The 24390-nt window shown below is 40.1% G+C and overlaps 2 protein-coding genes across 2 annotated transcripts; one reads left to right on the top strand and one right to left on the bottom strand.

Annotated features, from left to right (window-relative positions):
• Positions 1-5508: 5508 nt before the first annotated feature.
• On the bottom strand, positions 5509-9684 carry crybgx (crystallin beta gamma X). Its single transcript, XM_060911558.1, has 7 exons — positions 9663-9684; positions 9386-9458; positions 8659-8707; positions 8240-8361; positions 6091-6226; positions 5843-5982; positions 5509-5641 (listed from the first exon to the last, which is right to left on the bottom strand). The coding sequence occupies exons 1-7, from the start codon at positions 9682-9684 to the stop codon at positions 5509-5511; spliced, it is 675 nt and encodes a 224-aa protein (XP_060767541.1).
• A 3390-nt stretch (positions 9685-13074) lies between these two features.
• Positions 13075-22895, top strand: lctla (lactase-like a). The gene is made up of 13 exons (XM_060911990.1): positions 13075-13201; positions 14119-14279; positions 15036-15123; positions 15209-15318; positions 15578-15706; positions 15952-16047; positions 16203-16257; positions 16570-16731; positions 19674-19929; positions 20043-20188; positions 20275-20474; positions 21073-21136; positions 22557-22895. Exons 1-13 carry the CDS (start codon positions 13075-13077, stop codon positions 22670-22672), a joined length of 1710 nt encoding a protein of 569 aa, XP_060767973.1. The 3' UTR covers positions 22673-22895.
• The last annotated feature ends 1495 nt before the right edge of the window (positions 22896-24390 follow it).

Raw genomic sequence — 24390 nt, 5'->3', positions numbered from 1 at the left:
GGACAAGCTTTGTGAGGCATTTTTAAAGTTAAGACAGCAGATCCACATTTTTTTCTGTTTGAACCAGTTGCCTCAAACATAAAGTATGTGAGCCTAACCACAGCTTTCCACTGCTAATGACTCGTCGTTCTCTCTTTTCTACCCATGCTCTTTCCCTGTGGCCTAAACAAAACCCAGAGCTCGTCAAAGTTGTGTATAACGAGACATTACAATACTCTCTGTGCATCTTATGCAATGTTCTGCATTACTATAAACCATGCTTCAGTAGTGTACAAGATCTGAATTAAGATAGTCACTCTTTCAACTCTTTCCCCAGCTCTCTTACTCAAAACTTGCTCTCTGTGAGAAAATGCAAGAAGGATGTGTGACTAGCATAAAGTGCCACATTCCTGTCTTCCAGTGCTGCATTAATAGAGGCATCAGCTGGCATTAGCCTGTATCTCAGCACTAGTGCTGAAGACTGGCTCGAGAGAGAGAGAGAGAGACGGATCCTGGTGTCATCAGACCAACAGAAGGAGAGCAACTGTCGCTCCCACGGCTCACAGAAATACCACTTATGTAGCCTCCACGGAGCAGGACCTAGCATGTGTGTAGGAACCAGAAGCCTGCCTTAAACCCATGTGAATTCCTTATCGTATGCTCTCATGTGCACAGAAGTGCCTACAGCTGTGCTTCAAGCGTTTAGGGCATTGAGGACTTAAGCTCTTTAAGCACTGCTCAGGGTCACAGGGTGAGAACAGTGAGTTTATAGCCCACTGCCAGAGGCCCATAACAACTGATGCTATCAAGATTACGGTCAGTAAGATATGCTGATAAACTTGGATATGCCATCACACATGAATTATTAACCCTTATGTGCATGCATGGTCTTCTTCACAGCAGACGGATCATTCATAGAAATGATCAAGTACTGAAGTACTTGCTTTTCAAAATACTTAAGTAATAAAAGTACATTTTCTGTCAACACATTGTTGTATTATTGTCACAATGTTTATAATACCTCATGCCTCTGAAGCAACCAACTGGATTATTTTGTGAATTCATAAAATGAATGAATGCATGCTGTGCTATCGTGATGTTTTAACGTTACGCTAGTTAGTCAGTGAAGCTCCACCTGACAAGCTAGCAAACTCTTTTCAAACTCAAAATCATATTGGGGAGCTAATGTTACTAGAAAATAAAGATTTATACATTTTGTTTATTTGGCAAGATTATGCTAAAACATATTTCTGAAAGGACTTCAGATAAGTTAACGTTATTCATGTTAGCGTAACTCGGGGCGGCACGGTGGTGTAGTGGTTAGCGCTGTCGCCTCACAGTAAGAAGGTCCGGGTTCGAGCCCCGTGGCCGGCAAGGGCCTTTCTGTGCGGAGTTTGCATGTTCTCCCCGTGTCCGCGTGGGTTTGCTCCAGTTTCCCCCACAGTCCAAAGACATGCAGGTTAGGTTAACTGGTGACTCTAAATTGACCGTAGGTGTGAATGTGAGTGTGAATGGTTGTCTGTGTCTATGTGTCAGCCCTGTGATGACCTGGCGACTTGTCCAGGGTGTACCCCGCCTTTCGCCCGTAGTCAGCTGGGATAGGCTCCAGCTTGCCTGCGACCCTGTAGAACAGGATAAAGCGGCTAGAGATAATGAGATGAGATGAGATGTTAGCGTAACTCCGTTTTTACATGCTAACTAACAGTGTCCAAGTTAACTAGCTATGTGTAAACGTTAGCCGTGTACAAGGCTACGGTAGCTTGGTGGGAAAATCCATAGAAAGTCATTTGACGAACCAGATTGCACAGCTATTGTAATGTTATTGCTAGCTCTAAAAGCACAGACAACTTGACTGCAAGTTTTCTCTTGGAATAAAACATTTATGTACCTCAAACTGCTTCCATAGGTCGGACGGTGGGTTTTTATAGGCCGTGATGTGGTTCGTTTTAGGTAAACAAAGCAAACATTTAAAACAAAATGAATCTTTAATCCTTGCAGAAAACTGAAACATGGGTTCTAGGTATGGCCCTGGGTGCATGCATTCCCCAGAAGAACCGCCTCCTTCTATTCTGCCATTGACTGATCGTGTTCAAATAATGCTGCTGAGAAATCACTGAACTTGACGTTATACAGTCTGTGGATGTGACGTGACCCTAGTGATTACTGATAGGCTCTCAGTGTCACCTGCGAAAAAATCAATTGCATTTTAGAAAGGAAAAAAAAAAAGATCCACTTTCAAAGCTTCTTCATAGTAACGAGTAACGAGGAACTTGATAGAAATGTAGTGGAGTAAAAAGTACAATATTTGCCTTCAAATGTACAGTGGTGCTTGAAAGTTTGTGAACCCTTTAGAATTTTCTATATTTCTGCATAAATACGACCTAAAACATCATCAGATTTTCACACAAGTCCTAAAAAAAGATAAAAAGAACCCAGTTAAACAAATGAGACAAAAATATTATACTTGGTCATTTATTTATTGAGGGAAATGATCCAATATTACATATCTGTGAGTGGCAAAAGTATGTGAACCTCTCGGATTAGCAGTTAATTTGAAGGTGAAATTAGAGTCAGGTGTTTTCAATCAATGGGATGACAATCAGGTGTGAGTGGGCACCCTGTTTTATTTAAAGAACAGGGATCTATCAAAGTCTGATCTTCACAACACATGTTTGTGGAAGTATATCATGGCACGAACAAAGGAGATTTCTGAGGACCTCAGAAAATGCGTTGTTGATGCTCATCAGGCTGGAAAAGGTTACAAAACCATCTCTAAAGAGTTTGGACTCCACCAATCCACAGTCAGACAGACTGTGTACAAATGGAGGAAATTCAAGACCATTGTTACCCTCCCCAGGAGTGGTCAACCAACAAAGATCACTCCAAGAGCAAGGCGTGTAATAGTTGGTGAGGTCACAAAGGACCCCAGGGTAACTTCTAAGCAACTGAAGGCCTCTCTCACATTGGCTAATGTTAATGTTCATGAGTCCACCATCAGGAGAACACTGAACAACAATGGTGTGCATGGCAGAGTTGCAAGGAGAAAGCCGCTGCTCTCCAAAAAGAACATTGCTGCTCATCTGCAGTTTTCTAAAGATCACGTGGACAAGCCAGAAGGCTATTGGAAAAATGTTTTGTGGACGGACGAGACCAAAATAGAACTTTTTGGTTTAAATGAGAAGCGTTATGTTTGGAGAAAGGAAAACACTGCATTCCAGCATAAGAACCTTATCTCATCTGTGAAACATGGTGGTGGTAGTATCCAGCGATGGGAATAACAGTGTTAGAAATAAACGGCGTTACTTTTTTTAGTAACGAGTAATCTAACTAATTACTTTTTACATCGTTATAACGCCGTTCCCGTTACTTACAATAAAATACTATGCGTTACTTTATTAAAGCTGTTTTCATCTGGTACGCTGCTCGTTCAGCCTTTCTTTACTCTGCTTTAGTGTGGGGCGGGGAGACGCGAGACAACGGCACAGTAAGCCAATCAGAGTAGATTTGGACAACATACGTAGGTAGGCCACGCCTACTGCACTACTGTGCACTCTTTCAATCAGAAGACACAGCGATGGCAAGCAGTCAGCCCAAGACTGCGCTTTCAAATTGGAAATACAGCCATTGCTTTTCATTACTTGAAATAAAAGGCAAAAATGTGTACATGCAATGCACATTATGTCGAGGAACAAAGCGTTTGTCCTCGTCAGTGGCCAGTAATTAGTAACAATTTTAATAACTACAAAAATATATTAAATTTGATAGATGTCTGGGGCGGCACGGTGGTGTAGTGGTTAGTGCTGTCACCTCACAGCAAGAAGGTCCGGGTTCGAGCTCCATGGCCGACGAGGGCCTTTCTGTGCGGAGTTTGCATGTTCTCCCCGTGTCCGCGTGGGTTTCCTCCGGGTGCTCCGGTTTCCCCCACAGTCCAAAGACATGCAGGTTAGGTTAACTGGTGACTCTAAATTGACCGTAGGTGTGAATGGTTGTCTGTGTCAGCCCTGTGATGACCTGGCGACTTGTCCAGGGCGTACCCCGCCTTTCGCCCGTAGTCAGCTGGGATAGGCTCCAGCTTGCCTGCGACCCTGTAGAACAGGATAAAGCGGCTAGAGATAATGAGATGAGATGATAGATGTCTTCTCACATTGTCCCACAAAAATATTAATATAGTGTAGATAATGTTACTGATTGGTTCTGTTAAGTGTCCATTTCAGTCATTAAACACATTTAACATTCACTTTTATTATGATTACACTAAATGAATTTAATTTGATTTTTTTTTGGGGGGGGTAACAAAATCTCATCTCATTATCTCTAGCCGCTTTATCCTGTTCTACAGGGTCGCAGGCAAGCTGGAGCCTATCCCAGCTGACTACGGGCGAAAGGCGGGGTACACCCTGGACAAGTCGCCAGGTCATCACAGGGCTGACACATAGACACAGACAACCATTCACACTCACATTCACACCTACGGTCAATTTAGAGTCACCAGTTAACCTAACCTGCATGTCTTTGGACTGTGGGGGAAACCGGAGCACCCGGAGGAAACCCACGCGGACACGGGGAGAACATGCAAACTCCGCACAGAAAGGCCCTCGCCGGCCACGGGGCTCGAACCCAGACCTTCTTGCTGTGAGGTGACAGCGCTAACCACTACACCACCGTGCCGCCCCTGGGGTAACAAAATGTAACGGAATAATTACTTTCCCTGGTAATTAGTTACTTTAATGACAAAGTAACTCCGTTACTAACTCAGTTACTTTTTGGGAAAAGTAACTAGTAACTATAACTAATTACTTTTTGAAAGTAACGTGCCCAACACTGGTAGTATCATGGTTTGGGCCTGTTTGGATTAAATGTGGAAAGGTGCTGTTATCAGGATGTATTCCAACCTGCAAATCAAATTCGATCAGATAATATTTCATTAACTTTGCCTTCTGAGCAAAGCCGGTCACTTGAGGGATGTTCGATATCTTGAAAGGAATTAAAGACGGATCCAGGCAGGACCTTGAAAAAAATATCGAATCTAGAACACTAAAGGCTCTTGACTTGTCCCTTTGGGGAAACCCCTAACAGTTGTGTGTGTATAACAGAGAGATTGCCTTTCAGAGATTTCCAATCCCTTTAGAATGCAAAGAAGTCTGAACTAACTATCCAAAGAACCTTTTCGTAACCCATCTGTCTAAACGTGTAGTCAGTGATGGGATCAAATGGTACTGCTTGAAATGATCATTTCAAGCAAAACAGGCCACAACACACCATGAGGGGGCACTCGAACGCAAATGCAAACACGGCTTTCCAGCTCCAGTCACTTATTATCAAGCTATTCATGTTTCATGTTCAGCACTCTTTTTGTTTAAAAAGGAACCACAAGATGACCATGTTTGTCTTTTTCATAAGTTTATTACTAAAATAGTTTTTTTTTTCTGCTGGGATGTGGATTGTTTGTGGCTTATATGTTGAGTGTAAAAATGTCAAGGGGGGTTTTGGAGGGATTTTACAGGGTTAGAAGATGAGGTTAGGAGGAGTTCAGCTGAAGCGAATTTTGCGTATGGAGCCCACAGTGCTGTTCTGAGCGCCCCAATCTGAGAAGTTGTTATAGTCTTTCCTCTCCAGGATATATTGGGATCCTCTGTAATTGGGCTCCTGGTACAACACCCAGCTACACACACACACACACACACACACACACACACACACACACACACACACACACACACACACACACACACACCTTTAAATGAGAGTAATAATATATACTGAAAAAACCGAGATGAACTGTGACTTTTTCAGAGAAGCAATGTATTTAAATATTCTATATTTTAAATGATAAATAAAGAACAGAGCAGAATTAAACACTCACGCGCCACCCAGCACCCGGATTGAGGCAGCTCTGTTCAGGTTATATCTTGTCATGAGGTTGGGGATGTCATCCTGGAGCTCAATCTTTCTCCCAGAGAAACCTTGCCTCTCAAACAGCTGAGCACGTGGAGGGTTTGTATCCTGCACAGACCACACATTCACTCATCGCATTCAAGGACATTTTGTGAAACAGTTTAATAAAACCACATGTTCTGAATGTACTCATAAAAGATTGAATGCATGTCTCACCTGCTTCACAGAGCGTACAGAGGAGATGCGGTCACTCTGACCACACCACCTATCTGTGCAATTATATTCGCCCCGATCAGACATATCCCACAAATACTGGCGCCCACGGAAGTGTTCATGCTCATAGCCCACCCAGCTGCTCACAACAAACACACCCACATATTAGCAAAGTTTATAAGGACATCTGTAAATATGGCTATAATGGTTTAGAGCACTTCACTAAAAGGGCTCAAGAATCCAAACATATCTTCAAAAGGACAGTGACAGACTTGATTTGTGCTAAATCACAGGCAGTCATCATTAGATATACACTTAAAAGTGTTATTAACCATCAACAAATGCCATTTCCTTAGATAATTACTGCTTTAACTAACTTTTTAACAGATCAACTTAAAAGCAATTTTACACACACACACACACACACACACACACACATAGGAATGATATGATCATTGTTTAATTTCAGACATAACCAAAGGACTCAAATCATGTAAACAATATGATATATATATATTTACAGTTTTCAAAAATATAATCACAGATATATTTAAGCTGAAATAAGTTATTCTGTGAATTGTACTGCAAAGCTTATTTTTCATTTATTTATAAATGAAAGATAAATGAGTGGTGCTGTAGTGGTCAGCACTGTCGCCTCACAGCAAGAAGGTTCTGGGTTCGAGCCCCGTGGCCGGCAAGGGCCTTTCTGTGTGGAGTTTGCATGTTCTCCCCGTGTCCGCGTGGGTTTCCTCCGGGTGCTCCGGTTTCCCCCACAGCCCAAAGACATGCAGGTTAGGCTAACTGGTGGCTCTAAATTGACCGTAGGTGTGAATGTGAGTTTGAATGGTTGTTTGTCTCTATGTGTCAGCCCTGCGATGACCTGGCGGCTTGTCCAGGGTGTTCTCATCCACAGTCAGTTGGGATAGGCTCCAGCTTGCCCATGACCCTGCACAGGATAAGCAGGTACGGATAATGGATGAATGGATGGATATATTGCTGCATGTGTGCAAACATAACCAATGCTGTCCCATAAACTAATAAAGAGATTTGAAATGAATTTTTAAATGTTGTCTTGCCCTTCATCTTTAATGGGATATGCGGGATTTTTTTTTTTTTTTTTTACTGTGTATACATCCAGTACCAGCCAAAAGTTTGGACATGCCTTCTAATTTAATTTTTTTTAATTAATTAAATGTTCGGTAATGTCTTAAAGGAATGATGGATGTTGTTTTTTCTTTATTTAGTTGAGCAGTTCTTGACATATGTATTACTACAGTTGTGGAATAGGGCTGTTGACTGGATTTTTAGTCTTTACTGTTACTGTTTGATCTCAAACACATTAAAAAGGCAAGAAATAGCACTAATTAACTTTTGACGAGGCACCTATTCATTAAAAAGGATTCCAGGTGACTACCTCATGAAGCTGGGTAAGATAATACCAATAGTGTGTAAAGTGTCATCAAGGTAAACGCTGGATACTTTGAAGAATCTAAAATATGAAACGTATTTTGTTTTTTAAACACCTTTTTGTCTCATCTCATTATCTCTAGCTGCTTTATCCTGTTCTACAGGGTTGCAGGCAAGCTGGAGCCTATCCCAGCTGACTACGGGTGAAAGGCGGGGTACACCCTGGACAAGTTGCCAGGTCATCACAGGGCTGACACATAGACACAGACAACCATTCACACTCACATTCACACCTACGGTCAATTTAGAGTCACCAGTTAACCTAACCTGCATGTCTTTGGACTGTGGGGGAAACCGGAGCACCCGGAGGAAACCCACATGGACAACATGCAAACTCCACACAGAAAGGCCCTCGCTGGCCACGGGGCTCGAACCCGGCCCTTCTTGCTGTGAGGCAGCAGCGCTAACCACTACACCACCGTGCCACCACACCTTTTTGTTTATCACATAATTCTATATATGTTCCATATGTTATTTCATAGTTTTGATGTCTTCGGTATTGTTGTACAATGTAGAAAATCGTCAAAATACAGAAAAACCTATCATTGAGTAGGTGTGTCCAAACCTTTGATTGGTACTGTGTGTATATGTGAGTAATAAAAGCCTCTTCTTAATAAAAACATTTGAATAAATAGACTTGTGATTTTGTTAAGACAAAGTTAGTGTGTAAGCACTGTATACTCACGCTCCACTCTCCACTTGCACAGAGTTACATCTTTCAGGGAAATTCTTGTCGCTCAGTTTCTGGCAGTCTGAACTGAGGTCCAGTCGCTGGCCGGCAAAGTTCCTCTGCTCAAAAAGGGTCACCTGACACAGAGCAGGAGTGCACGCATTTTCCTTCTATTCAATTCATGCTTTAGAAAACATTAAACAATGGTCTTTCAATAGACGGCTACAAATGACTGGAGTGTTCTGGAGGCACATAGATAAAACATCCTGACTAAGAGTGTTGATCTAGAGTTAGTTTATGTATTTGTATAGAATATCGCACAAACAATTACACATCTTTTAGTCATAAACTACAAATCGCCAAATTGACCTTCCAACCATTTACTTCATGAAAGCACAGTGTAAAAAAAAAAAAGAAGAAAAAAAAAGACTCGCCTTCCCACTGGACCCGTAAAACGCACGTTGGAGCACAGACCCCAGCTTGCTACAGCACATATGAAAATATGAAAGAGGGATAAAATCACAGTCAGAGAGAGCACATTTACAAACATCACCATGCAGGGACAGATACACCTACATGGGTATATTTATCCAGAACAGAACAACAGCAAAAATGTATCTACAGCTGTGAAACGTGTAGATCTGAGCCAGGTTTTCCAAAAGCACCATAAAATTAAAATTATTCGACCTGGTAGACAGAGAGAAGGAGAGAGAGAGTGTGTGTGCTGAATGCAATACTCACTCTATCATTGAACAGTGCAGAGTGCATTTTGTGCTGCTACGTTTCTGGAAAACTCAGGCCATAATTTTTTTTTTAAACAATTGATTCCTTTAATCTTGCAAATAATGCAATTAAGGGGTTAAAATTCAAATACAGTACATTTTGTCAATTTGACCAAATAAATGTTCTGGCTATATCTGAATTGATAAGTTGATAAGTTTATGACAGCGCAAAGCAAATTCACACATGAATCTATTCCAAATTATCAGCATACTTGTATTATTATTATTATTATTATTATTATTATTATTATTATTATTATTATTATTATTTAAAGACATTTGGACGTCAGAACACTTCACTGCTCACAGCAAAGGCTCACATAGACTCAGCCTGCAACTTTTGGTGCTACTCTAGCTTCTGAACATAGCACAAACGTACCTGGTTTGTTGGGCTATTCCAGGGACTTTAGTAAAGATGTTAATTTCAGCCAATGGAGGGAACAAAAGTGCTCCTTAAATACAGCAGCATGAGAGAATAAGGAAGAACCAGAACACTCTGTTTTCATCTGTTTGTCTACAGCTTCTCTGTATTGATATTGTACAACAGATACAGAGGAATGTTTTAGAGTTGAAACACACACACACACACACACACACACACACACACACACACACACACACTTACTGTAGGTGAAAGAATACAGTCATATGCTTACGAGCATAGGGGCATATTGCCATAACCCTTCCTACACACACACACACACACACACACACACACACACAAATAAGAGAATGCAGTGCCAACACTTTTCCACAACAATTCAGCATGTTTTCTGCACCGCTACAACAATGCTTCTCTCTTTTCAAACAGTATTTAGGTATTAATGATTAAATGTGTAAATTGGGAACATATACGTTTCATCACAAATACATTAACATCACCATGTGCTTCAGTGGAGATTTATTAATCCTTTACAATTAAAATAAATGACTATCAGAAGCAAATAGAATTGAATTGAGAATTAAATCAAGAGAATATTTCATGATCTTGAACTGGATTGCTCATGATGCCACTTGTCCATTCTCTGTTCTCTATATTTCAATTACTAACATTTCAGCAAACACAAACATGTAAAATGCACCGTAGTGCTTTGAATAAACTCAGATCATGTTAAATCAGTGTTTTAAATACAGTATTTGATTTTTGTATCACCTATTTTTATAGTTCCTCAGAGACTAAATCAGTGTCAAGGAATTTTCATTGTATAAAATATGCAAGTGCAGTATTATACACCAATATAACTCAGAAATCAATCAAATATGAAGTACTAAGAGGTTTAAATGCATAAATGAGGGTTTCCAGGGTTTTGTTCAGCAACATTTCAGAAGTAGTGATTGTTACGCTTTATATTTTCTCTCTGTTAATTGATAGCTGCATTAGTTTAATATTAACAGATTAAGAACAGAATTAATAAAACACTGTTAATGTTACGAATGTAAGTTAACATATAAGAATTTGTGTTTTTTTTTTTTAAAGTTGACTATATGCTCCTACGTTAATGTTTATTCAATTCAGGACTGAAAATGAATCCATAAAAATATACATTCATTAATTTACAGCATGTTATTAAGTGATGATTATTGGCTATACACAGAGTCTCTTTTGCACTACAGCCATCAGTCATACATTTAACCACTGCAAAAAATTTATTATTAAGGGCATGGGATATATGTTAAGTCAAGTATGAATGAAATTTTGATTAATGTCTAAATACAACACTGAGTGAACACTTATTAACTCACCTTAAGTATTACAATAAAGAATGATAACGTATGATTTACTTGCATACAGTACCAGTCAAAAGTTTGGACACACCTTCTAATTCAATGTTTTTTCTTTATTTTTATTAATTAAAACACACTTCATGTCTTAAAGTAATGATGGATGTCGTTTCTCTTTACTTAGTTGAGCGGTTCTTGATATAATATGGATTACTACAGTTGTGGAATAGGGCTGTTTACTGTGTTTTTATTATTTAATATTTACTGTTTGATCTCAAAAGGTAAGAAATTGCACTAATTAGGTTTTGACAAGGGGGCGGCACGGTGGTGTAGTGGTTAGTGCTGTCGCCTCACAGCAAGAAGGTCCGGGTTCAAGCCCCGGGGCCGGCGAGGGCCTTTCTGTGTGGAGTTTGCATGTTCTCCCCGTGTCCGCGTGGGTTTCCTCCGGGTGCTCCGGTTTCCCCCACAGTCCAAAGACATGCAGGTTAGGTTAACTGGTGACTCTAAATTGACCGTAGGTGTGAATGTGAGTGTGAATGGTTGTCTGTGTGTCAGCCCTGTGATGACCTGGCGACTTGTCCAGGGTGTACCCTGCCTTTCGCCCGTAGTCAGCTGGGATAGGCTCCAGCTTGCCTGCGACCCTGTAGAAGGATAAAGCGGCTAGAGATAATGAGATGAGATGAGGTTTTGATGAGACACCTGTTAATTGAAAAGCATTCCAGGTGACTCCCTCATGAAGCTGGGTAAGATAATGCCAGTAGTGTGCAAAGCGTCAAGGTAAACGCTGGATACTTTGAGGAATCTAAAACATGAAACTTTTTTTTTTAAACACATCTATTTTGTTTGCCACATAATTCCATATATGTTCCATGTGTTATTTCATAGTTTTGGTGCATTCAGTATTTTTCTACAATCGAAAAAAAAATAGTCAAAGTAGAGAAAAACCTATGAATGAGTAGGCGTGTCCAAACTTTTGTCTGGTTCTGTGTATCTGTGTAATTAGTGTGTGTATATTTTATATGCAGAGGTTGAAATAAAAATCGTCAGTACTGTAGATAGTGTAGATGGAGATCTTATGGGAGATTGACGTGTGCAGGTACAAATAGTGGTATATACATCATTTTTGGCAGATTGTACAATATGTTTAAAGATGTTACTCCTCATCACCTCCAGTGGAACCCTGCCAGCTGCTGGATCATCCTCATTAACATGACTTTGCTTACAGCATCAAACCTTTGTGTCTATTGAACCTGTTTGCACCAGCACTTTTCCCTTTTCACCCCACTGAGCGTGAATGGAGGGTATTTGTGCCAGTGTGTGGGTCATGAGGCTCGTGAATAACATCAGGAGCTGCTGGATGTTTCTCTTCTACTTTGTGGTGGCTGAACAGCACCTTTGGAGAACAACGTGAGGATGAAATAAGTTTCATTTGTGCTTCATTCTGGGCATTTTGGAACAAATGCAAGAAGCAGAGCAGGTATGACTGTATATGACTTTGTTCTCTCAGAGAGAGAGAGAGAGAGAGAGAGAGAGAGAGAGAGAGAGAGAGAGAGAGAGAAGGTGTTAAGTCCTGACTTTGGCAGTTGAGCTAACAGCACACCTAGATAAACTTTAAGTGATTCCTAATTCTAATACATTTAGGCCCTTCTTTTAGGATAAATATTTCTGAGATGTCGTTCATATTGGCAGCTCTGGATAAGTTGACTTACTTTCTCTCTCTGATAGCATTCTGTGTTAGTGCGTTGTATAGCTGGCTGAAATGAACACCTGGTAATTTGGTCTAATCTGTGTTTGAATATGTTTTACATTTATGAACCATTGCATATGAAACAGCAGTCTTTGGCGTGTGTGTTTCACGTACCTACAGGCTCCGGACCTTTCTGAGTAAGTTACACAATTGAAAACAAAAATCACAGGATGTTTCTCATGCAAGTAATGGATTTGTGTTTTCCTGTTGTAATAGATGGACATGTACAGTAGGTACATTTGTGGCTTTTATATTGATAACGAAGCAGCTTAAAATATAGCATCATTAAATAGAATCCACATCACACAGTCGAGAAATTGTGGGTTTAATAAATTAGTGCCTGAAGATTAATTTACCTGTTTAATGTAAGTAGTAATGAGACTGTATTTCCTCTGCAAGTTGACATAACAAAAAGCTGCTTTGCCTGAGTCGGAGTAATGTGTGAGAGACTGTTTGACGGTTTCATGTGTCACTTGTGGTGGTGTAAATGGTTAATGACATTTCATATACAGTTTTACATGTGATATATGTATGTTTGACTGTTTTATCTATCTGGTAGGTGCAGTTATTGAAAGACTGACACATACCATAAGAACACAATGGCACAGCACACTCTTCTGAGCATGTGCCATGTTCTCGTGTTGGCACTGTGCATTTCTGCAGCGGAGGACTTTGACTGGACCAAGAATGAAAAAGGATCCTTTCATTATGGCACTTTCCCTACTGGTAACAACTTTACATTCCCGGAAAGACATAACACAGATTCAATAGGAGTAATTTAGTAATATATTAAGTGTATTAAGTTTCATGTTAACGTATTAGTGATGTATTAAGTGACACAGATCTGAAATAATTAAACATATATATATATTTTTTTAAATTAATATATAAAGTGAATTAAGATATTATGAGAAACTTTTAGATTTTTTTTGTTTGTTTGTTCCTGAGATGTTTTGTCTCCTTGCGAGTACAGAAATCACATGGTAGATTTCTAAAATCCCATGTCACATTGTGTCAGCTGGTAGCACAGTGGTGCAGTCAGTAGCATTGGCACCTCAGAGCTCCAGGGTTCGACACTGAACTTGTGTCCATGTGGGTTCCCCCACCTCCCCCAAAAGCATGCCATCAGGTGTATGTGTGTGTTCATGTGGAATGATCTGTGATGGACTGGCATATGTCCCCACTTTGCACCCAATGATCTAAAACAGTTGTAAAGTTAAATGAATGACAGAGTACTCTATCAAATAGAGAAATCTAAGTTTTATTTTATATTGGCTCCCTCTTGTGGGTGAATGTATTCCTTCTTCTCCATATAGCCAGCAAGGGCACCACTGATGACATTTTAACAGTCCATCATTGGTGTGTCTAGGGGATTTAAACTTGGCCCATCCCTGTCCAAGCTTGATCAGTGGACAATTTAGAGTAGCCAGTTAGCCTAAGTGCATGTCTTTGGGGGAAACCCGCGCAGACAACATGCAAACTCTACACAGAAAGGCCCCCGTCGGCCATGAGGTTCGAACCCGGAACCTTCTTGCTGTGAGGCAACAGTGCTAACCACTGCACCACCATGCTGCCTGATGTAGTTCTACTCTGTTTTAAAAAAAAAATCCTAATTTGAGTGCATGTTTCTAATGATATCACAGCGTTCTCTTGGGGTGCTGGCAGCTCGGCATATCAGACTGAGGGAGCCTGGAATAAAGATGGCAAAGGGATGAGCATTTGGGATGTGTTTTCACATAAAAGAGGCAAAATCCTCCTGAACGACACTGGCGATTCTTCCTGTGAGGGCTACTACAAACTCAAGGTGATGCACAACGGACATGTACAGTCTGTATAATGTCTTTACGTATAATCTACAGTACCGTTCAAAAGTTTGGTGTCACCCAGACAATTTTGTGTTTTCCATGAAAAGTCACACTTTTATTTACCACCGTAAGTTGTAAAATGAATAGAAAATATAGTCAAGACATTTTTCTGGCCATTTTGAGCATTTAATCGACCCCACAAATGTGATGCTCCAGAAACTCAATCTGCTCAAAGGAAGGTCAGTTTTATAGCTTCTCTAAAGAGCTAAACTGTTTTCAGCTGTGCTAACATGATTTTACAAGGGTTTTCTAATCATCCATTAGCCTTCTGAGGCAATGAGCAAACACATTGTACCATTAGAACACTGGAGTGAGAGTTGCTGGAAATGGGCCTCTATACACCTATGGAGATATTGCACCAAAAACCAGACATTTGCAGCTAGAATAGTCATTTACCACATTAGCAATGTATAGAGTGGATTTCTGATTAGTTTAAAGTGATCTTCATTGAAAAGAACAGTGCTTTTCTTTCAAAAATAAGGACATTTCAAAGTGACCCCAAACTTTTGAACGGTAGTGTATATGTAGTGTAATATACAGTATAATGTAATACAATGTCTAATCTTTAATATAATATATTAAGGCTTAATGTATCAACATCATAAAATCGATCATTTTAGATATTAGCCCATGTGTGCAGAAATTCTGGTCCACTACCCAAAATGACTTTTTAAAAACTTCTTCTTTATATTCAGGATGACATCTTGTTAATGAAAGACATGAAGCTGAATCACTACCGCTTTTCTATTTCCTGGCCAAGGATCCTACCGGCTGGAATTAAGTGTAAGACGTTTCAAAAAAGTAATCTACCAAAATAACTTTACCACGAAATCTTGAATAATTACAGACGGGTTGTTCTGTTTAATAGCTGAGCACATCAATGAGAAGGGAATACAGCACTATGACAATCTCATCAATATGCTCCTGGAGAATCAGATCACACCCATTGTAACCCTTTATCATTGGGATTTACCTCAGGTGAGTATTACAGGGAGTTTAGGGATCCCTATTTTAAAAATGAAGCTTTCTTATTCAAGGTTAATAACTGTAGTACTCAGATTCTAGAAAAAGATTCAGAGATTATTTCTTTAGCCTTTATCCTGTGCATAACCCATGGTGGGAATGTGCATCGCCGTATTGTCTGGGAATGGAGATAATGATATTTCCGCCGAGAGCTCTGATCAAATTTGCTTCTTGTGTGATTCGGAGGGTCAGGAATTCACATGCATGTTTTCAGGTTCTTCAAGAGAAATATGGTGGTTGGCAGAACGACAGCATGGTCAATTTCTTTAACGATTACGCCAATCTGTGCTTTGAGAGATTTGGTAATCGGGTAAAACACTGGATCACCTTTAACAACCCATGGGTAAGCGAAATGAACATCATCCTTCTGAAGATAAACACTTAAACTATTTTCATTTCTTTTTTTTTCATACTTGGTCATGTACAGCCCTTTGTGTTTATATAGAACTCATAGGGACATTAAAAAAAAAAAAATTAGAAGCCACCATTTACATTTGGTCTGCCCAGATACAGTGTGATGAGTTCATATCAGGGAAGCATTTTCAAAATGCACCTACTGTACATGATGCAATCCCATTTTCATTGCAGTCAGTTGCAGTGGAGGGTTATGAGACTGGTGAACATGCTCCTGGACTGAAACTGAAAGGCACTGGCGCCTACAAGGCTGCCCACAACATCATTAAGGTAAACATGAACCTATACGTTCACGTTGCTCAAAGCAGGAACACAAGCAAGCTGCATGTACTGCAAGATTATTATCATATGGTAATGGTAATATAGTAATGTTGAAAATTATATACTAAAGCTCAGCTTGAGTCTTTTCCTATTTAAACCTGCAGGCTCATGCTAAAGTTTGGCACACTTATGACATCCAGTGGCGAAGCAAACAGAAAGGTAGGTAAATAAATAAATAAATAAATAAATAAATCCGTCAGCAAAAACTGAACAATGTCTTAATAATGGGGCTCCGAAATAAAGAGTACACATGCAGAACTCCACTGTTAATTTTGCTCAAAAAAAAAATGTGATGAAAAATGTCTTTAAAGGTCATTCTCTACATAAAATTAATTAAAAATATGAGACAAAACTTTTTTTTTTAGTTTTCTCTGAATTCAATTATTCCATTTTCGTGAACTGAAATAGTTTGCCTAGACCTCAGTACAGTAATACAGACCCTTGCATTTCGAAAGCTCTGTTTGCTTGCAGGAATGGTGGGCATCTCTCTGTCTACTGACTGGGGGGAACCAGTGGACATCACGAACCAGAGGGACATTGAAGCAGCTGACAGATACATGCAGTTTTACCTGGGCTGGTTTGCTGCACCACTCTTCAGCGGAGATTATCCTCAAGTGATGAAGGAATACATAGGCACGTTATAGTATCTAAACACATCTTTCTAATAGCTAAGAGCAGAAACATGCACAGAGACCACAGACAATTCTCAATATGTGACGTTAGTATTGTCTCATCTCATCTCATTATCTCTAGCCGCTTTATCCTGTTCTACAGGGTCGCGGGCAAGCTGGAGCCTATCCCAGCTGACTACGGGCGAAAGGCGGGGTACACCCTGGACAAGTCGCCAGGTCATCACAGGGCTGACACATAGACACAGACAACCATTCACACTCACATTCACACCTACGGTCAATTTAGAGTCACCAGTTAACCTAACCTGCATGTCTTTGGACTGTGGGGGAAACCGGAGCACCCGGAGGAAACCCACGCGGACATGGGGAGAACCTGCAAACTCCACACAGAAAGGCCCTCACCGGCCACGGGGCTCGAACCTGGACCTTCTTGCTGTGAGGCGACGGCGCTAACCACTACACCACCGTGCCGCCCTTGATGAGGGATATAATACAAAATATTGCAGCATGAACCTTGACACACATCAGAATGAAGGATTGTATAAATATTACGCTTTTTCTCAAACATTCACTACCAGTGTCTTTACATGGTCTTGTGTCACTGTAACTCTGTGAATTGGTTGTCGGACATATTCCATATGTTTCAGATATATTTTGGTCATATATATTTTCTCTGGTGAGGCAGCTATTTGTTATTTTGGCAAAAACCATTGGAATTACCCCGATGACCAGAGAGCTTTTGATGATTTGGGCACAATTAAGTAAGAAATAAAACATGACAGAGCATGCCATTAGGGAAAAAATTACACCAAGGCCATTACCTTAATTTGATTATTTTGACTATAATTTGATTATCTACCAATAACAATACGGCCAAAAGTTTCTTATTGCTTTTACACCCCATCAATTTGCCAAGGATTACAATTTTAATATTTTGAGAATGACGTGCATTTTTTCAGTTTATACTTAGTTTTTATGTTGTGGAACAGCCACAAAACAAGTTTTTGTTGTCATAGCAACTACAAACCAAGGTTCATTCCCTCACCAGCTTCTCTTTATTTCTAACTTGAGCAACACACAAAAAATGCAGAATGTAGTCTTACTGAGGAACCAGAAAAAACTCCTCTTTCCTGAAGACCCTCTAGTGCAGGAAATACTTACTGATACGAAGTCTTGACACCTGTGACTCCTTACCTAAAAGTTACAAAATCACAAAAAGCTTCACCATATCAGCTACTAGATGTTTTTCTTATAGCATGTTATAACAAGTTAATTCATATAACATGTTATCACATGGGCGGCACGGCGGTGTAGTGGTTAGCGCCATCACCTCACAGCAAGAAGGTTCCGGGTTCGAGCCCCGTGGCCGACGAGGGCCTTTCTGTGCGGAGTTTGCATGTTCTTCCCGTGTCCGCGTGGGTTTCCTCCGGGTGCTCCGGTTTCCCCCACAGTCCAAAGACATGCAGGTTAGGTTAACTGGTGACTCTAAATTGACCGTAGGTGTGAGTGTGAATGGTTGTCTGTGTCTATGTGTCAGCCCTGTGATGACCTGGCGACTTGTCCAGGGTGTACCCCGCCTTTCGCCCGTAGTCAGCTGGGATAGGCTCCAGCTTGCCTGCGACCCTGTAGAACAGGATAAAGCGGCTAGAGGTGATGAGATGAGATGAGATGTTATCACATGTTAATTATAACATATTCGAATGAGCAGTTTATAAAGTTTATTGTAATGTTCTTCTTCTTCTTTCGGCTGTTCTCATTAGGAGTCGCCACAGCAGATAATGTCCCTCCATCTCCTCCTGCCCTCCATATCTTTTTCTGTAGCATCAACCGTTTTTATGTCCTCCTTCACCATATCCATAAATCTCATCTTTGGTCTTCTTCTTTTCCTTCTCCCTGGCAACTCCATCTCCAGCATTCTTTTCCCAATATAGTTTATTGTTTATTTAAGCTTTAGTTTATAAAGTTTACTGTAATGTAATATAAACCTTCAGGAACTACACCCAAGACGGCCAACAGCTTGAATGTGTATCCTTTATCATTGACCTTGGCATAATGGTCTCCAATGATTTGTCCTGGTCAAAACACGTAGAAGTCACTGTTTCTAAAGCAAACAAAGTTCTCAGTCTCCTTAAGAGAGTCTGCTGGGACGTACGAGACTCCAGCACCAGAAAGCTGCTATACTGTGCACTGGTCCGACCGAAGCTGGAATATGGTAGCAGTTTGTGGTCACCTTAGACTACTAAGCATCGAGCCCTCTTAGAGAACATCCAGCGAAGAGTAACTAAATTCATATTGAACTATCCTCAAAACATGAGATATATAGAAAGACTAATTAAACTTAATTTATTGCCCTTAGAGAAATATTAGATTTACTTCTATTTTCAAGTCCAGAAATGACCTCATATCTACTGATATTAGAAACCACTTGCATACTTTTGAACCATATTATCGTACATGTAATTATGACCTCAATAACTATAACAAACATAATCAGGATTACTATAGGAAATCATACTTTGCCAGGATTGCTGAATTGTGGAACTTGTTGCCATCTAGTACTAAGGAAATTAACCTATTTACCACTTTTAAGACCAATCTCATTAATATTTATTTGTCTAAGCGAGGAACTTATAGTCCTCCAGGTTAGATATTAATTTAGCTTGATATACATTTTACTCCTTTGCGATATTCTTATTTACTTGTATGTACTTTTAGAGTATATTCTTAAATGTATGTAGTATTGTAGGGGGTTAGATTGCAATTGGGATGCAAGTTCTGTTTCTTTCCCCCGTCACGCCCCATTTTAGTTTGACTTATCTGTTTGAGTCAATAATTGTTCCTCCTTTTTTTTTTATTTGTATTGTAATGTATTTTTGGTGATGAATTCATTAAATGATAATAATAAAAAAAAAAAATCGAAATAAAAATTATTGTGTTCTCCAGGCAGGAAGAGTGCACAGCAAGGCCTGGGGAGTTCCCGTCTGCCCACTTTCAGCCCACAAGAGAAAAGCTATATTAAGGGCACGTGTGACTTCTTGGGAATCGGCCACTTCACCACACGCTACATCACACAGAAGAACTTTCCCTCAAACCGTGGAAGTACCTACTTTACTGATCGGGATCTAGCAGAGCTAGTAGACCCGCTCTGGCCTGACCCTGGCTCTGAATGGCTCTACTCAGTGCCGTGGGGCTTCCGTCGGCTGCTTCACTACGTGACGGTACTGATAATTTTACTTACATACTAACAATAAGGATGTTAGTCGAGCAGAGACAAATTCAAGACGTGAGATATGTGCAATGATGTAAACCTAGCCTCATTTCCTTTCTTCAGACACAGTATGGAAACCCTGTGATATATGTGACAGAAAACGGCGTCTCAGAGAAGATAGTGTGCACTGATCTGTGTGATGAATGGCGGATGCAGTACTTCAGGGATTACATCAATGAAATGCTTAAAGGTCAGCGTGAAACTCGAAGACACATATTTTACACTTATTCCAACTTCACTAATTGAGTTAACAACTCCTATGTTCTCATCCCCCAGCGGTTAATGATGGGGTAAATGTGAAAGGATATACAGCATGGTCTCTGCTCGACATGTTTGAATGGGACGAGGGCTACTCTGAGAGATTCGGCTTGTACTATGTGGACTTTGAAAGCAAAAATAAGCAACGTTACCCAAAAGCCTCTGTTCAATTCTACAAACGCATCATCAGCTCCAATGGCTTTCCCAATCAGAGAGAGGTATGATTTTTGTCCCGTTACTGACGCAGCGCTAAAACTAGGATAGGAAATGAAGATGTGGCCACAAAAGGAACATCTGGTTACATTTATGAGCAGAACAGTTCCAGCTGGCTGCTACTACTAGTATATTACTTAGACCGGGGATTAAAGTGGAAAGAAATACTCATGACATCCTCATTTCTGCCCGTTTTTAAATGCCGGTTTTCAACATTTGTCCAATATCACACTAGAAGATTTGAAAACAGAATCCCTAAGTAAGTACTTTTATTCAGATTTATTTCAGAAGATATGTTATGGTGATGAAAAGATGTGTGCCATGCCGTGCACAAGTTGAACTTTGAATGACCTTGGAGGTAAAGATTTGCAGAGAATTTTCCATAAATTACGTGAAAGCCGCTACACTGCGAAAGCCTCCCCACCAGCATAAATATTTTTGCAAACATACCTCAGCTTTAATAATGACCTCGATAAGATAAATATGGCGACAGAGAACATTAATCTATGTTAGACGTCTTAATTTGTCTTTTACATAACAGTTCAAGCGTTTCCTTTCTGTCTGCTGTGTTTTAATGCTGTCTTGTTTTTATGTCCATCACAGGTTGAGAGCTGGAAAAGGAAAGCAAAAGAAACCTGCACTTCCAGTAACCAGCTTCTAGCAGCAGGTCAGTACAGTCTTTCTTAAGAATATGTAAGAAACTTAGAGTATCCGAATTAGAATAAAGAACATAAATATTAAAGAATTCCTTTCAAATCTAGCTGGGGCAAACAAAAGAAAGCCTTTTTGTGTTTTTTAGTCGTCCCGTTAGGAAAAATTGTCTGTTACGTGACACAAAACTGCTTAATTAATGGACAATGAAAAGCAGCAAGTCACAACTATGGATTTCTGGTCTAGTGCACAAATGTAATTAATTTCGAAAAGAAACTAAATCTAAAAGGAATTTTCTTTTCTTTGCTCCTCCAGCTAGAAGAAAATCCAAGGACAATAAGGTGCATGCAGAAATGCCAAAGGTTTGGCCTGCACATGATGAGGTTTAGGTACTAGAGAATGCTTTTGGTATTTCACAGATTTCCTTGAAGCTTGTCCTGTCAGTGTTACATACATGTCAACCTATATGGAATGTCCGTATTTTATACGGATTTGATTCAATAAACATAGTATACGGGCGTACAAATAAAGTTATACGGATTCTTTAAAAAAACTTCAATATTTATTTAGAGCTATAATCAATTCCCACGATGATAAAAGAGCGCATAACATTTACAAACGTATTGTACACCACAGACAGCCAGTAAAGAGTCTTATGAAATCGCGCGTTATCTTGTGGTAGCGAGACTTCGTTCCACTTTTGATCATGCGCACACCGCATTGCGAGAATCCCGCCAACCGTGAAGTCATAGATATATAAACATAGACGCCGCCTTCTGCGTAGAATCATACGTCATCCTCGCCGCCATATTGGATATGGCAAAGTGGAGATTCTTCAACCGTCTCTGGTATAGCGTCTAGACAGTAGCCGAGAATAAAGATGCCTCATTCATGTGCTGCGTTTAACTGTACCAACAGGTTTACCGTCCAAACGAGATCACATGGGATTACCTTTCACAGGTGAGACTGGAAAAATACTTTTCATTGTATTTGGTCATTATAACGTAATTTTACCAACAGATTTTCCTGACTTTGTGGCTAACATGAAGTCTCGCGCATAATAGCCGCTCGGTGAAACCGGTCTCCAAACAACGAAGTATTTCCTTCGTAACTACGCTGATAACACTTTGTGTTTTTGTCAAACATTGGAGCTTTGTATTCATTCTGAAGGTTTATTGTTATTAATATTGAATAAAAAGTAACTGGGATATATCATTGTTAATTATCATTCAAATTTTAGGTAAATTATTTTAATTTGCATCTTATACGGATTTTATAAGGGAAATACAGATTTTGGAGGTTGGTTATATAGGTTTGATTGACCAAAGGTTGACATGTATGGTGTTATTGGTTGCACTGGTTTATTTTCTTCTCTTGCATCCCCCCCCCCCCCCCCCCATCAGATTTAACTTTAACACTGTAATGTTGTGTTTTAGATCCACTCAGCAGCCACATGGAGCTGGTGACAGAGATTGTGGTTCCTACCGTGGGTACAGTCTGTATTCTCCTCACCGCCATCTTCCTCATGTTCCTCCTGAAAAGTCGCCTCTGAGGCCTTTAATTCTGTACATGCCAGTCCTTCTTGTCCTTCTTATGCACAATCGTCACTTCTTCATCTCTAGGGTCTGGAGTTATCGAATACCATCTGTACAGCTGCTAAAAGACACAGTTGTGTCATTATGCAGTATTGCTCACAGCAAAGCTATGGCAGGAATCTGTTTGTCTCTGTCATAAAAACATCCCTGGAAAGTGTCCCATTGCAAAACAGTATATTAAACGCTCAGTGGATAACGTAAAGGTTTGCTGTTTGATCTGAGGTGAAGGGTGATTTTTTTTAAAAAAATATCCTATAGATATGTGCCTATAGATATTCTGGATTAATATTTGGTTACTTAAAAACATGCCTTTTTTTGTTTTGAAATTCTCTGAGAGATCATACTGAAAGTGGGTATACACGAATGCACAATGAAGATGCGATGTCTAACATCCATATCTTAAATAAAGGTCATAACCCTCCCTGTATTTTGTTTCATTTTCAATCATGTTGTATGTCGACAAACAAAGTCTAATTTACCAATCAGTGAAACTAAGCTCAAATAATAAGCAATATGAAGAAGAAGAAGAAGAAGAAGAAAACCTTTATTTGTCACATGCATACTTTAAGCACAGTGAGATTCTTCCTCTGCATTTAACCCATCTGAAGCAGTGAACACACGCACACACACCCAGAGCAGTGGGCAGCCATACTAGAGCGCCCGGGGACCAGTCAGGGGTTAAATACCTTGCTAAGGGCACTTCAGACCAAGGCTGCTCCATGTTAACCTAACCGCATGTCTTTGGACTGTGGGGGAAACCGGAGCACCCGGAGGAAACCCACGCAGACACGGGGAGAACATGCAAACTCCACACAGAAAGGCCCTCGCTGGCCGCGAACCCAGAACCTTCATGCTGTGAGGCAACAGTGCTAACCGCTACACCACCATGCTGCCCCTACTACACTTCTAGGAGAGTCTCCAGGAAAATAAAAGAATTATCCACAAATGAATAACATCACACTTTCAATACTCACACACTATGTTTGGCACAAACTACACAAAAAAAGAATAATTTATCTCATCTATTCATCTCCAGTAACCGCTTTATCTTGGTCTGGGTCATGGTGGATTCAGAGCCTGTCCCAGGCACAGTGGGCAGAAATACACTCAGGATGGTAAACTCATTGAGATCTCAGAACATCTACCAGCACATGCAAACCATAACAGCACAATATGCACTCAGTAACATTAGGTTTTCTCGATACAGTGTAGTTTTCCCTCTGGGTTCTGAGCAATTCCAGCGTTATGGACGCGACACTTGAACTCAAAATGGCAACAAATGACCCAGTGGATGTTTTATTGTCTCCCAGTATTTAAACAGGTGTTGCATATTTTAAGGCTGTACCATCCTGGAGAAGTGATAGAACAAGAACAATTCCCATAGTACATCTAGGGCATGCCAGAAAATGCCAAGAAAAGATGCGTTATGGATGTGACAGAAAAAGTATCACTTTTCTTGGGTGACTGTACATTTTTATCAAACTCTGTGAAATTGTAAACCTAATGTCGAAATGGAGATATCCATTTGATAGAGGGGTCCAAGGTGAATATTAAAAAAATCTTTGTTTAAAATATTTTGTATTTCATGCAGAGTTTCGGAAGGAAAAGTCAGCGTTATGGATGTGACGAAATTCCGTTACGGGTGTGACGCGTCTGAAATAGACATGGCATATGT

The sequence above is a fragment of the Neoarius graeffei genome, chromosome 27, assembly GCF_027579695.1.
Source record: "Neoarius graeffei isolate fNeoGra1 chromosome 27, fNeoGra1.pri, whole genome shotgun sequence".
NCBI classification, from domain to species: domain Eukaryota; kingdom Metazoa; phylum Chordata; class Actinopteri; order Siluriformes; family Ariidae; genus Neoarius; species Neoarius graeffei.
Note: the sequence above shows the minus strand (reverse complement) of the source record. Positions and strands in the feature narration are given on the sequence as shown.